This window comes from Ailuropoda melanoleuca, chromosome 11 (genome assembly GCF_002007445.2).
Source record: "Ailuropoda melanoleuca isolate Jingjing chromosome 11, ASM200744v2, whole genome shotgun sequence".
NCBI classification, from domain to species: domain Eukaryota; kingdom Metazoa; phylum Chordata; class Mammalia; order Carnivora; family Ursidae; genus Ailuropoda; species Ailuropoda melanoleuca.
In genome coordinates, this window is record NC_048228.1 from 23,878,198 (window position 1) to 23,894,257 (window position 16,060).

Here is a 16,060-nt window from a genome sequence, read left to right on the forward strand (position 1 = left end):
TATTTTTTTTTCTTAAATTGTCACTCATTGTACCATAACAGAGAAAGCAGCAGAATCAGGATCACAAGGCAATAATTGTCTTTGTTTTGTTTTTTTAAAAGATTTTATTTATTTATTTGTCAGAGAGAGAGAGAGCACAAGCAGGGGGAGCGGCAGGCAGAGGGAGAAGCAGGCTCCCCGCTGAACGAGGAGCCCCATGTGGGACTCAATCCCAGGACCCTGGGATCATGACCTGAGCCGAAGGCAGATGCCTAACCGACTGAGCCACCCAGGCATCCTGGCAGTAATTGTCTTTGTGCCTTTTCCCTGATTCTGACATGTTTCTGGTCCCAGGCCCTTTCCCCCGTTTCTAGCTCACACAAACTCTTCCACCTGAAATCCCAGTAAGAGACACAGGAATGGATGTGACAGTTGGCCAGCAGGAACAGGTCTCAGGATGTGTTAGCAGGTGGGTCTAGGCCGAGGAAGATGGAAGAGTGAAAGGCAAGCTCACGGTGTGGAACAGATTTAAGGTGAAAGGTGAAGATTTTGGTTTGATGGTGGTGTCAGGAGATATCCAGATGGAAGTATAAGAAGGAAAGCAGGTGGAATGGGAGTATACAAAATGGGACGGGAAGATATAGACACGAAATAACCCATAGAAAGGGCATCTTTCAGTGGGTACCACCAAATGAGAGTTGGATTTAGACCCTTTGGGAATGACATTTGCTCACAAATTATATGCATCGGACAATATGGCAAGCCTACCCACAGAGAAATCATGCTACACGGGCTCCCTCTGACACCAGGCACACACACCTAGACCAGGAAAACACAGAGAAGGGGAGGAATCATCCCATCTTGGGATGACAAGAAGGGAGCAAGAGCTAGGAAGCCTTCCCAGAAGACGTGGCCTTTGAGTTAGCTCTTTCAACATGAGCAGCAGGAGTAAAGAAGAGGTCATCTGGGGACAGAAGGCAGCAGTAACAAACAAGGAAGTATAAGAAGGGAAGCCAGAGAGCGCGGTATCACCAAAAGATGTACCAAACCCAGGAACCCGCGGACTGCTTATTTTGCTTGAAGTTTAAAAATAACTGCCGTCCTTTCCTCAAAATTAGGTTCTTTGAGGGCAGGGAGCATGTCTTCCCGAGCTGCACCACAATGCTTCTATAGGGAAGGTTCTCGTATTTTAAGCTGGCGTTTATACGTCTTCAGTTCTGGTACTGAGTAGTCAAATCAGGAAAACACCGTGCTCTATAATTACACAGCACTTTTGTCCTTAAATGTCATTTGCATTTGTGACATGATTTAGTTGAAGAGGCAGTCACGGGCACAGGTCTCAGTGAACTGCCCCGGACCATACCCGTGAGTGGCGACAGTGGTCATTCCCACGGACCACTGAAAGCTCTCTGAAACCCCGCTGTATGAGAAAAGGGCCACTGCGCTGAAAGAAAAGAAATTATCCAGGGATGACTTCACTGCTCTCACCTTTTCATTGGCCATTGAGTGGTACCACCAAAACAGCCGTGTTGTAATATAATAAGCGATGATCACGTCGACGGTATAGTGTTCGTGCGCTACGAGAATGCAGATGATCCCGGCGGCACTCAGCAGCCAGCAGATTAAATGGTACCACCAGAAGTGGCGGGGCGAGTCTAGACAGCAGAAAACGTAGAGAGTTAATAAGATGCCCAGAGACGAATTTAACGATTACAGTCTACACTAATGACCTCAAGTAGAATAATCTAAGATCAGGAAGTCACCAGAAGAAGAAAACAGATTAACCCCCAATGAGTCACCGTCAGCTGCCCAGGATTTGCTCAGGTAGGAAGGGAGCCTGGGGGGGGGCGGACCTGTGGTAGCAGGTCTCAGAGGCACTCAATGGGGAACAGTCATTCTCTAGACATTCTAGACCTTGCCCACTGCTAAGCCATTCAACAAGGAAGAGAACAGAATTGTTTATTAGGTTGGCTGGAATTGGCTCATACTGGCTCACAGAAGGGATCCCACGGGAAAGAAAAGCAGTAGGGGTCAAAAGGGTAGTTGTCAAGGAAAATGTGGGGGGGAAATAAGAAAGCAAGAGTCATTTCAGGTCTTACATAAACTCACTCTGATTTCTCCAGGGGGAGAAAAACGGCATTGCGGCTAGCAATATTTTGCTTCTCAGCAGTTTTATACTGTTACTGCTAATAGCAACTATAAACGCTCCCTATATAAAGCTTAGGATCCTGGCTCATTCACATGTGGATTTTAGCCTTCCTAGCGAGTCCACTAAGAAGGTCATCATATGGATCGGCTGTGAGAGAGAACCAGAGCACGCCTCAGGTGAAACAGGATGGTACGCCCCACAGCCTGCCCACACAGGTGCTAATGACACAGGTAGAGATGCGATAGCTGTTGCCTGTCTTTCTCTTTAATAGCTGTTTTTTTTTTTCTATTTTAAAGCTTTATTAGCTCACGAGGTTAATAATCTCACAAACAAATTTACTGCCTCTTTACCTGTGTTTACCTTCACAGTGATGTTTAGTTCTGCGTACAGAACCATGGTGGAAGAGCAAGAGCATCCATTCCAGAAGGTTAGAGGAGATACCAAATCAGGTATCATTCAGAGGAACAATATTTTTTGGTGAAATGGCTGTTGCTCTTTTGGTCCCAAGTGGCACAGTAAGATAACAGACCTGTATTTGCATTTGAAACTCTGACTTTCCCATTTTGAATGTGCTCTAGATTCCTTCTCAGTGGGTTCATTCTGCCACTGAGTTCTAGCAGATAACTGACAGACTCCTAGAATTCTAAAGCTGGAAGAGGCCTTACCCTTTACAGCCTGGGTGACCAGATCCAGGCCCCATAACTGTTCTCTTAGGCTGAGACTACTAAAAATTGAGCCAACATTTAGAAATCTGGAGAGTAAAACTAAACATGCATTCTGCAGAACTCTGCCATTCCCCTGAAGTCTCTCACCAACCCAGCTTCCTTCGCTGATGGGTCACCTGATGCTTATTACCTTAGAAGTTAAAACTGGGCAAACCAGGACCATTTCGTATTTGTTTATCCACAAGAAGCAACGCTGAAGTAGACAAGGAGTAAAGAGGCAGGCTGAACGGTCCTTTTACTCCTTGTGGAATTGGGAATGAAGTCTTAGGAATGGCTGGAAATACTAATGCTGCTCTTTCACAAAAATGTATTCCCAATTACGCTGCCACATTGAGACCACTGCTCACTAAGAACACTGGCTGGCCCAAGGAAAAGATTTAATATAAATTATTTTGAAGTAGAAATGGGAAAATGGTAACCGTTTCCTACTTTCCCATTCTACCATAGGGATAATATCGAGCTAAAAGATGATGATACAAATATTAATCCACTCCACTTGTCTGTGTGGGATCCTAGCCCTAGTTGTCATTCAATAATCATACAGACAATAGACCTTCTGTGGTAGCAAGGTAAGAAAAAAAAAAAAAGAAAAGGAAAGGAAAGAAAAGAAAAGGAAAAAAAAGCAAGCAAGAAAAATTCCCTTCTTCTAGCAAGACGTTTGGTTCTAACTGCTAGGCTGACTTCTTCAGGCTAATTTTATAAGGAACCTAGGCCCCAGTGATAATATTTGCACGACTGTGTAAAGCCCCTCTGTGTAAAGCCCACGAAACGTTCCTGGTCCCATGTTTTCCTCTGTTCTCTTGACGACATTCAAATCTATTCACGACAACCGAGCAAACAAGGAAAGAGACCAAACAGATCAAAAGGCAGGAAACAAAAAATATAGGAAAGATGCATCTAATTCTAGAAGCAGACTGCTCAAAGAGACCACTGGAACCACTGCTTACTCAGAACAATAACACACGGTTATCATTTAGAAGGTGATGGTTTTTCCTAATTGCACAGGAAACGAGCACAAACATGGAATGCTCTGTTTATGTACAGAACCGACTCTAGAGCTGAGCTTGTATTAAGCATTACAGATTTGCCATTTCGTTTCTCACCAAAAATGAGAAAAAGCAGAATATAATTCTTTCACCGCTGTATGTAAACTTATAGTCTTAAAAACCTCAAGCCAAAATCATGGCATGGGAAGAAAATCTCTCCACGTACTGCAGAGCCTTCATTAAAGCATAAAAATAATCACAAGTTGCCTTGCTATTGCTCTGAAGTAAAAGAAAGAACAATAATGAGCAAGAGACCCAGACTGTTCCTTAGCAATTTTATAAGATCAGACAACTTGGGTTCCCAAATATTCTAAACAGAGCCAAGAAATTAATAGCATAACCTCGGGAGTCAGCCTGCTTGAGTTCGAATACCCCGTCTTCCAACTGCCAAATCGGGGACCGTGGGAAGTCATTCTCTCTATGTTTAAGTTTCCTCTCTGAAAAATGGGGAAAACAGTGCTTCTCTCATGGGGTGGCTGCAGGATGAAATGAGTTATTTTTGCATCAAGGGCTTAGAATAGTGCCTGACACAGAGTATTGGGTCTCTTTGCTATTGCTGTTAACATCACTTGGTCTTTGGTTATTTTATAAAATTGACCTTCAGTTTCCTGGGGTGCTTCTCTTCACTATCCTGAACCCACCATGGCTTTGCTCCAACACGCAACTCCTCCCCACCCTCGTCCACATCTTCTTCTCTAAGTTTCTTATGATTTTCCCATTAGGGAGAAGCGGCTGCACCTCAAGGGCACCTCTGGCCTGGGAGATAATCCATCTCACACACAGGTGGAACTCTTCCAACAGAAGTTAGAGTGAGAACCATAGAGCACACGGATCACTCTATTGGCTCACCAGAACCAATAAGTAGGTACTAGAACCAATAAGTGACTGACAATAAGGGGTAGAAGGAGGAGACAACCCTGATACTGGTGCAGAAACAGACTCAGGTTTCTTCCCATCACACGTCCCACAGTGTGAGGGTGAGGGCAGAACGAAGGGGAAAGGTCCAGAACGCCCTCCACCGTAAAGAAGTGAGGTACGATGAAGGCTGGACACTAACATGCTACTCTCTGTACCCTAAGTATACGGACCCCATGACAAAGGAGACATTACACTGGCCTTGAAAGCTGACAGGATACACAAGGATTTTGTATAATGGGAATTAAGTGTATAAATACGGAAAGATTCTTCACATTCTTGCCTCCATGTTGTTGTGTACAAAGAAATGATCAATACTGGCAAAATGGTCCTCGAAGATGCCTATTAAATCATAGAAGTCGGCTGGAAAATGGTGAAATTGGAACAGGACAAGAAAACATCTAAAAAAGGGGGAAAACATTAAATTCTTTGGAATGATGGGATGGAAGTTCCATACAATCGAAGATTCACTCGCAAGCCGCTTACATTCGGCTTTCCAGTGCACTGATTCTGTTTGCAATAAACTTAACACCGTGCTCATCTTAGTTGCAACACTAAAATAGCTTTTCATACCTTGAGAAGAGGAGGGAGACATTGTGGAGGCATGTTAAATGTTAGAGAATCCAGGGTCAAGTTTGAAGCCTCCAGTGTCCAAATCACATAGGACTAGTTGAAATGATTTAAATACACACACACACACACACACACACAGACACACACACACACAGAGACACACACAGGTGGACACCTGTCTCTTTCACAGTTATCAATCCCAATAGAATAAGGGTTCCCATCAGTTTCTGGGCTTTGGGGTCCCTCCCACTACAGTAATCAACAGAGGGGGAAGGAGTTAGTACTCACATTCTTTGATGAACAAATAAGTCAGTGTCAGCACAACGGTGTGACCGCTGAAGAGGAAGTCTCCACACAAGATATGGGACCCAGTTATGGACAATCCACCACCAGAAATCAGTCGTAGAATCCGTTGTATTTTTGCCTGAGAGTCTCCGTTGAGCTGAAAGACACAAGATCAGGAAGAAAATCTACCAGCCGATAAAAATCACACTTCAGCCTAATTTGTGTGATACTTAGAAAGGTTACCAGGTTGTGCTTTTTTCTTTTTAACTTAAAAAGTAAAAAAGAAGCAAAGGGGGTCAGCTCCTCAAATTGGGTTTTATTCGTTGTACTGGAGAGTTTTAGTGACATGTTTTAAATTATTCAGTGTGTTACTAATAATATGTTTTGGTGGTGGTGTGTCCTTGGGCAAAGATTTTAAAAATATTAATAACCAATGACTTCACCACAGCTATGCACTAAAAAGATCAAAGCTACTTTCTCTCCTCCTTGTAGGGGGAAGTTAGGGTTTTGGATGGTTAATATTTGATTCAGCTGAATACCACATTACTAATATTCTAAAGTGTATTCGGGGACCTTGTGTTAAGTGGGTAGCCTAAAGTGTGCATGGAGCTGCCTTAACATCTGATCCAGACATTTACAGTTAAGGAGTGGAGCTGCAACACATTACATAATTTAAATAGGTTTGCAATGGATCAGAGATGTGTTGGCAGCTTTAAAACTGAGTAGCTTTGATCAAGAAAAACATCCTCCATGGGGTGCCTGGGTGGCGCAGCGGTTAACCGTCTGCCTTCAGCTCAGGGCGTGATCCCGGCGTTATGGGATCGAGCCCCACATCAGGCTCCTCCGCTATGAGCCTGCTTCTTCCTCTCCCACTCCCCCTGCTTGTGTTCCCTCTCTCACTGGCTGTCTCTATCTCTGTCAAATAGATAAAATCTTTAAAAAAAAAAAGAAAGAAAGAAAGAAAAACATCCTCCAAGGAAATAATCTGTGTGCTGTTGCAGAGGGTCTCCCTTGGACAATGGTGTCGAAGCCCCTAGAAGCCACCATGGAGACACAGGAAACAATGATGGGCTAGGACAGGAGTTTGACCCAATAGTCAAAAGTTTACATCCCATTAAAACTGAAGCAAATAGGAAGGAGTAGTAGACTGAGTGGGTCAAAATGGTAGGCACGGAAAATTGGAATACGGAAATGCTCGGGAGCCAGAGAGGGTTTCAGATCAATCTAGTATCAGGTGAACAGGCTTAGAAAATCAAAGAATGATCCTCAGAAATATATTCAGGGAATAGTACACATGAGAAGAAAAATACTGAAAGACCACTAACGACTAGTCATTTGGGACCTGGGGGCCAGTTCTAGAACATGCTGCCTTTTATACTCAATAATGATCCTTCTGGGCAACTGGCCCCTGAAGCAAGCGCAGTCCAGCCATGATGGTGGTTAAACAGGTGGAGAAGACAGGTAGTATACTGCCCAAGTGGATGCAAGGGGGTGAAGGAGGGGAGGATGAGTACAGGTAGATGGAAGGAGGGTCTGGGAGTAGAGAAACTCAGCCTCCAAAGCAAGTGGAAAACCGTCCTGTCCAGTACAGTAGGAATCGGGGCAGGACTCCTTGCCTAAAACATCACTACTGGGGAGCCTGGAATCTTCCTGATTAAAAAAAAATTCATATGGATCTAGAAAGCTTTCTGGTATTCCGATGACCCATATAAAAAGTGCAAACACACCATGACTGGTTGGTAATTGAGAACAAAGCTCTGCAAGAGAAAACAGTGTAAACCAGGATGAGAGGGAAAGGTAAGAAATAACTTTCTTCAGAAGTTTGCTTGGGGTGAACCCAGGTGGCAAAGCCAGAACATAGATATTTTATCAAGACTTGATAGTCTTTGTGGAGCCTGGGTGGCTCAGTCAGTTAAGCGTCTGCCTTCGGCTCAGGTCATGATCTCAGGGTCTTGGGATCGAGCCCCATATCGGACTCCCTGCTCAGTGAAGAGTCTGCTTCTCCCTCTGCCTTTCCCCTCCGCTCTGGCTCCTTCTCTCTCAAATGAATAAATAAAATCTTTGAAAAAAAAAAAAAAGACTCGATAGTCCTTACACCAACATGCCAAGTAACAGGTGATCCTGCCTCGAAAAGATAGGATCTAGAAGGCAGCACAGAATCCGCACCTAAGGAAGGGGAAGCCCCGCTGACCGTTGCAGGACTCACTTGAGGGGCAGCCCAGGAGAGGTGTACTGAGAACTGCATGGAATAACGCGATGTGCCCTTGATGTGGAAGACAGACCTTAGCTGTGCTTTATCAGATCAATCACAGCCCCGCAGGAACTTCCTACCGCGTAGTTGGTACGAACAACTGTTAACACTGAGCTCAAATTAGTAAGTACATATGCTGCCCAACCACTGGGTTTCCAGGTTAAAAGGATACATTATTCCTCACTTCAAAACCCTAATATATATTTTTTATCTGCTCACCCATCCCAACTCAATACTCTAATTTTCTAAGGGCAGAAACACTTAAAGCCATCAGTCCCTTCACCCGGGATTAGATGGACCCAAAGGTCTAAGCAGACCAAGAGCTGAACTATTGTCACACTTGTCTTCTCCCCTCTTCCTTTCAGCAGCAAGGGCAAATGGAGATTTCTAAAAGCCCTGGATTCATTATGCCTTTACAGAACAGAGGAAGCACGCTTGCTTCTTGCTCGGTCTTTTCTCAGTTCTTAATTCCTCGATCCTCTCATTGCTATCTATCCTAGATGTCAATTCATGCTCAGTATAAATGCTAACTAGCACCTCAAGGAAGGGGGAGAAAAAGGAGGGTAGAAAGAAGATGGGGGAGAGTGGGGGAGGCCAATGGTGAGAGTTGGGATTAATGTTCTGTTTTGTTTCTAATTCTGTTTTGGTTTACTGGGACCCCCATTACTCACCAATTAAGACTCTATTTCCTACTAATTTCCTCATTTTTCAGACACCATTCCATGCCATGACTGGGTACAGAATGGAAGATGTAGCCGACTAGGAGGAGAGGCCTCGATCACAAGCACCAGAGCGGACAGGTGCTCCGCGCTGTTAAGGGCTCCTGGGGCTGTCACCTCCGCATGCCACCTTCCACAAGTACAAGACAGTCCAACCCGGCTGCTGCCTGGCCAGAAAACTCACCCTGCACACTGTCCCTTCAGTTCAGAAGAAAAGTCCTCTGGGCACCCAAGCCCAGGAAAGCTTTCTCAGGGAAGGGACTAGAGCTATCCCAGCCCAACATTCTTGCACGTGGCAACATGGGTTTGGAAAGCTCAATCATTTCATGCAAGCCCTAATAGCAGGGCCAAAATTTATTTCAACACACTTCTCCGAACACAGATTTTGTGACTGCAACCCAAAACTCGGACTGGTGGGCTGAAGCGAATTGTAAGCAAAAGACTGAAAGTGAGCCCCAGGACTAGACAGGGGAGAAGGCAGCTGGGAGAGCAAAAGCCAAGGGTTTCCCCGATCTTGTGAGATCACGGGTGGGGCCTGTCTCCACTGAGGAAAGAGCTGTATTAGGCAGAAGGACTATGACACCCTCCCACAGACAGTGGCTTCAGGACACACGGTCGCGGCATCACTCACAGCCTCGGAGGGCATTCTAGCGAGCCGGAACGGAGGAGGCAGGTAGATAACCTAATAGCCTCGCAACCGTAAAAATCTGAGGAGCACTCAAAGCCCGTGGCTGGACCACACATAGAGCACAATTCTGACTCCCATCTGTGACACCACATCGCCTCCAGGCAAAGTGATTTGTGTGTGTGTTTCACCGAACCCTTACTCAGGCACCCACAGCTGGCCCGCTTATGCGGCAGGAAGACGTCCTGACAACTGACCATGGGGGCTCATTAGTCAGGATGCTCCCAGAGCTCCCACTGTGAGTATGTGTAGCCTGGTTAGCCAGGGCCACGTTTACTGATGTGGCTTCTGAAAATCGCAACTCTTTCAGGGAGGATGATCTTTAATTTACTTTCTTTCTGTAATCATAGCAATTCATCTCTGCAAACCTCATCCATTACCGGGATGGGCTTGCCTTCTTTTCTGTGCCTACTTCTTCATTTAACACATAGCAATAACCCCTGAGAAGTGTTTATTACGTTTCTGAACTTCTCCCATGCCTTAAATTAGTTTCACTAAAAATCGGCCAATGTTTAAATTCAATATGTACACTGTTTTAATTAGAGATACTTTCTGCTTTGATGGCTTTGGAAAATTATAGCATCTCCAAACCACACCTATATTTGGTGAGGGAGACTGCTGACTTCCTTAGAACTACTCTATTTTTCCTTCCACCTTGGACATCTGCTTTGTGTTCAGTAAAATATGATGCTAGACTTCATTCCCTTGTCCAGAAAGCACATGATTTGTAAGTTTCCTTTTTTTTTTTTTTAATAAACGAGGGCATATTGGGGTCGAAGATGATGAACAGCTCTCTCAAGAAATGACTCTACCTGGAGAGGCTATAAATCCTGCTTCAGAGAGTTTCAGTATTCATTCCCACAACATATCCCCGCAAAAGGCTACTCTGTCTTTCCATTTGCTAAAAACTTTGGGGTCATCCTTGGCTTCTTTCTCTTACGCTCACATCCAACTTATCAGCACATCCTGTTGGCCTTCCCTTCAAAATGCATCCTGAATTGAATGACTTCTCCTCACTCCAGGGGGCCACAGGGGGCCTGGGGGGCCCACGGCCTGTGCCACCTCCACCCTTCCCACCTCTACTCAGCCACATGGGCCTCCTGCCATCCCTTCAGTCCACTGTCACTAAGCTGCTTCCTTGGCCTGGGGCTCCGCCCATCCCCAGGGCTCACTTGCTCACCCTGTATCTCATCCCAGGGCTTTCTTACTACAGAAGCCTTTCTGATCTCTCTCCGAAGTTGCACCTACCCTCGGTGTCCCCATTACCCTCACTTAGCTTTTCTGTTCTCCATCTGGTAGTGACCTGACTTATCATCCTGTTACAAGTGATGCATTTAGTTTTCGCTCATCATCCCTCAATAGAATAGAAACTCTCGAAGAAGAAGAACTTTGCTTTGGTCGTTGCTGTGGCTACAGTGCCTGGCCTGGCACATTAACAATAGCTTTAACACTTGTAGAATGAATGAACGCATGAATGAGTACATGAGAAGGCAAAAAAAGCTGAGCTGAACACCCCGCTGTAACTTTTAGTAGCAGAAAATGAATTTCTGAGGCACAAAGATACACATTTTATGAACATATTGGAGTGTCTTCCCTCCAAATCCAAAGAGAAACAAAAAGTATAGCGGACTGCAGTCAACAGCTAGGGAAGTGTGCAAAGAACTTGCCATGCAGTGAGCAGGTGTTCTCGAGTGTTTTCTCCATCCCCTCTACACGCTCACTCAGAGATGCTTACCTTTGGGGCACACTGGAAATGCATTCCAGGCACCGGGAGAGTAGTGACATACATTGTAATACAGCGGTACAGGTATAAAGTTCCAATGATAAAAAAGAATCTGCGTCCCACTATTGACCTAAAGGAAAAACAGGGATAGGTCTCTCATTTTCGGAAACAAGTTGACTCATTGTTCCTGCTCCTCATGCAATGTAAAACCAACATTTAGCAGAAAAAAAGAGTAATTAATACAGAGTGGCATTAACCGACCACAGTTTCACAGCTCACACACCGGCTTCTATGTGAACGGCCCACCCCCTACATTCCAGAAATGAAGGTTCAGCTATTGCAGTAAACTCAGGTGGGTTAGGACCCAAAAGGAATGTCTGTGGGGGGTGGGGAAGTTATAGCAGACTAAGGGTTCTAGACAACAACCTCTCCTAAAAATAGGTACTCTCTGCCGGAGAATTCAATGAACTGCTCTGTTTCCAGTCAACGCACTGCATTAATAAAACCTTCTCTTGAGAACATATCAAAGGTTTAAACGAGCCACAGTCACAGAGGAATTAACTAATGAGCTAAGGTGATATTACATAATTGGACACATAGGGAAATGGGGCAACTAATTTAACCTGAGTTACATAAGCAAGGTTTATTTGGAGACCGTCCAAAAGTATGGGCTGAACTTGGGCATGAACTATTTTGTCTATGACTATACAGATTTTCAGAGAACTAGATTTTGAAAACGTCCAAAGTACCCTTATGCCTTTATGCACATTTAACGGTGAAGCATTAACCTGATTAGTTTACCCTTATTTTATTCAACCTTGATCCAAAAAAGCAAAACAAAACAAAACAAATCCCACAAGCACTTTTATACTTTCTATCTTTTGGTGGAGACCGTGGTCTGGACTAACATTAGTACCTGTCCTATACCCCTGAGTCCTCACTCCAAGGCAGCGGTTTCCAGTGGTTTGACTTGGTGCACACTGTCCTCTGATGGGAAAGGCTCTGCCTGTTTGCACCACTGCCTCATGGGTGTCTGACTGGGTTTCAAGGGTTCTGACTCTCCTTATGTCCAGCGAAGATGACAACTCGTTTTCAGCTGTGTAATTAGGGGTGGGTCTATAAACTCTGGGCTCTGGGGAGTCAGAGATGGGGGAGCCCATAAAGCCCCTAGAATTGCTAGTTAACTTCCCTAGCACATAAACTATATTCCTATAGGTCTGTCATTTCAGAGCTCTCAAACTTTCAAAACTAATACCCATCAAAGACTTCTGGAAAACTAGGCAGTTTCAGGCATGTGGCATATTTTTAGCTTTCTCCAAGACTGTGGTCTGACGTGGATCAAAGTCTAATTCAGGTAACTGCTGGGACTTCTAATTTACAGAACTATGTACGAATATAATTTTAGTTGCCTGTTTCCAGTAGCTATTTTAAGAATATTCCAGAGTTTCTGGGGTCAAAATATAGAGTAGAAAACTACCTAGATTATTAAATGAGGGGCGCCTGGGTGGTTCAGTCACTTAAGTGTCTGCCTTTGGCTCAGGTCATGATCCCGGGGTCCTGGGATGGAGCCCCGTGTCAGGTTCCCTGCTCAGCGGGGAGTCTGCTTCTCCCTGACTCCCTGCTGCTCCCCCTGCTCTTGTCCACTTTCTCTCTCAAATAAATAAAATCTTTAAAAAATAGACTATTAGATGAAAGTATTTATCTAGTGCAAGACCATTTCTTTCAAAGGCTTGCGATACTAACTCTGCCTTTTCTAGCACTGAAAAGCAATGGGTGATAATCAACGCTGAGTCCCTCCATTTGGTTAAGTGAAAAACAATCCACTCTTTGCTTCAACCTCAGACCCAAAAAGAGTGTTGAACTGAGTGCTCCATGCTGTTAGACAAGGGGAAGTAATAAGCAGGAATTATTCTGAGTCAAGTGTATTCATTCCAGCATTCTGAGTTCAGCTGTACTCAAAACTGAAAATTAACTTAGAAGGTAAAATGTGCACTCTGCAACCTTATTTAGAAGAATGACTACTGCTAATGATTTTTTTCCTACAGCCTTGAAGGTGCTTTAACAAGAGAGAGCAAGTAGGATTTCTCATCCAGCTAGGATGTTCAAAGCAGGTTATAAGAATTATTCTACTAGTTACTAAAATGATACAATTCTACCTCAAAAGTTAAAAAAAATTTTTTTTTTAAATTTCCCCCAATGAATTTCTGATGGTGGGTTGTGACCAAAACAGTAGATATCATTAAAATGTGTGGCCAGCTATGTGACCACAAGTTTGTTTGTTTGTTTGTTTTTGGGGGGGGAAGGAAGGGGGAGAGTGAGAGGGTGAGAGAGAATCTCAAACAGGCTCCATGCCTAGTGCAGCCCGACCAGGGGCTCAATCTCATCACCCTGGGATCATGACCTGAGCCGAAATCAAGAGCTGGATGCTTAATTGATTGAGCCACCTAGGTGCCCCCCCCCCCCCCTTTNTTTGACATGGTAACACCTAAGGTACTCAGGGAGGGGCAGTTCATAACAGCTCTCTAGACGAAGATTCAAATAAATTGAGACTGTGCTTCTAGGTAGAAGCCAGCTACTTACCAGACCCCGGAAAAGGTCTCTTTTCACATATATATATGAATAAAACGTTGGTCTAAATTAAGGGAGAAAGCAAACCTTTTGGCCTAAGTAGGCTCTCTTAGTTCCAGTGTCAACTGTAGACACCAAAAAGAGAAACAGTAAAGCTCAAAAACCTATTGTTTGCTTTTGGCATAAAGCACACCATAACTCAACAACGTCGGCAGCAAAAAGTTCTAGTAAAAGACCGTTGATAGCGGCATTTTACTTACCCACACTAAGGAGAATGTTTAGGAATGACTTCAGTTTGTGGAACAAGCTTTCAAAACTGCAAACTTGAATTTGGGGAACTCTTGAGCAAAGAGAGATTGAGTTCTACTCTCAAAGCAACAAGCAATTGAAAGAACAGTAGAGCATAAATTCTCTCTTCTAAAAATGATCTTGTGGCATTAATGCAGAAATCCCATTTGTGAATTTTTGAACAGTATCGACTAAGTTAGTGCACATTACATTTTCAAAAGCCTCCGTTTATGGGCAATGTTTTGATCCAGCTTATATTTTAGTGATTTAATTGCTAGAATCTTAGTAGAGAACAAAACATCTGAAGGGTAAGTGAGATGAAAAGGGAATCGAGGGGCCTTGTTTTTATGGCCTAGCAGCCAGATTTCACAGGGAAGCAAAAATAACCACTCCAGAGCTATGGCCTATTTTTAAGCGTCTTTAAAGCAAAAGTACGTGGCTTTACTACCTCTGACTGCCCTAGTCCGAAACAGGGAGACTGGAACCCACGAACTGAGGCTCCTTTGTGGTGCTACAGCGAAACTGGACAGCACGTTTACTTTAGAAACCTAAAACCCAAACTGCATGGACCCACGTCTGAATTCAGTTTCTTCAACTCCTGTGACTCGCTTGCCAACAGGCAAAAGAAAAAGAAATGTACGATTTGCATACTCCTGAATAGAAACAAACCACAAAGAATGCTATTGACTATAGACCAATATAGTCATCACAGAATGAGTAATAGAGGAAAGTTCCCCAGCGACTCCATTCCCCACCTGTTAAAAGCCTAAAATAACAAAAGCATGATGAAGTGAATGTTATTCCTTTCTAAGCCTCTTGATTTGTCATGCAGATACCATAGCACCAAGTTGCTTGAAATCAGGAACTGCACCTTAAACTCTTCAACCTTGAATCACCAACCACGGGACATCTGTAGTGCCCTTATGGTTACCTCTCATACACAGTTGCTCAATCAATGCTTATTTCCTCAATACGGTAGCTCCTTCGGTTGCTTCCTGTCATCAAATGCCTGGATAGGACGGCATTTATCAGACAAAACTGAGGAAGACCATTTCAATTACACATCTACCCCCTTAAACACAAACGTACGGCAAGCCTCCCCCAAATGAGTAGACCTACTTACTTGTATCTCAGAAACAGCCACTGGGTGATCCATAATCCAACTAATATAATCCCATTTATTTCTGATACAGAAAATGCCCATTTTACCCGATCAATGTAATCAAAAAACTTGTCTGGTAGTGGGGGGCTGAGCTCCTTGGGGGGCACCCTTTCGTGTACAACTGTGATCATGACGGTTGTTAAGACGAGGTTGAAAAGAGCATACACGAAGGCAATGCCTGTTTTCCACCACTCCAGGGGAAATTTGTTCCTGGATTCAGTGGGCATAGCAATTTGGATATAGTCCGGGTACTTTTTGGTGCCCTTTCGCAACCCATTGGACAAGCTCTTAGGTTTACTGTTGCCATTTTTGTTTTCTTCTTCGACAGGCTCCGCAGGTCTTGTGTAAGTATTTGCAGGATCATGGGTTTGATTTTCCATATGTTCTTCAAGTTTTGCTGTCTCTATAATATCCATTGTCCCCCAGTCTTCAGATCAAAAAGGAGATGGTAAAGTTCTTGTTTTTTTGTGCAAACTTAACTTTTTGAAATCCTTCTATTTCTGAGATCCACATGGATTCCTATAACTGATTCTGTTTCCCAGCACAAAATGTAGAAGGTAGCCATCTGATTACTGTTCCTCCACGTAGCCGCCTGCGGTACGCTCGCCGCTTTCAAGGGAGGAAGCCAATTTTCTTTCTCCCAGACGTGTTGCTATCCCACCTGCAAAAAGAAAACAAAAACTGTGTTTCAGACTCTGCTTGTCCAATTGTCAACCATCCAAAACAAAAAACATTATCGAAATAAGGAAGCAAATACCAAAGCCATTTGCTTTATAAATACATCATCAGAACATGGTTAATGCAGTTGAGATGGAATGTATTTGTAAAATACGGAGTTGTTTTATCTTGGAATTCTTGTCTCTTTTTGAGCCGATGTCAGTATAAATAGGAACATTTTAATAATCAATTCCTTTAAAATTTCTTTAAATAAAAGTCAGGACCCAACTTTGCAAACCTTTCATCAGACACTATTCCTTGTTGTTAACCATGAA

At 43.8% G+C, this 16,060-nt stretch overlaps 1 protein-coding gene across 4 annotated transcripts in view; it reads right to left on the bottom strand.

The window, feature by feature from the left end:
- The window catches only part of SGMS2 (sphingomyelin synthase 2), an 80,064-nt gene that overhangs the window by 4,760 nt on the left and 59,244 nt on the right, over positions 1–16,060 (bottom strand). For all 4 annotated transcript variants that reach the window (XM_011221944.3, XM_034671399.1, XM_034671401.1 and 1 more), the window contains exons 2-5: positions 15,030–15,729; positions 11,063–11,180; positions 5,676–5,829; positions 1,468–1,634 (exon numbers count right to left, since the gene is read on the bottom strand). In XM_011221944.3, coding sequence (XP_011220246.1) covers positions 1,468–1,634; positions 5,676–5,829; positions 11,063–11,180; positions 15,030–15,484 — 894 coding nt within the window. In that variant the 5' untranslated portion in view covers positions 15,485–15,729. The remainder of the gene's footprint in view (positions 1–1,467; positions 1,635–5,675; positions 5,830–11,062; positions 11,181–15,029; positions 15,730–16,060) is intronic.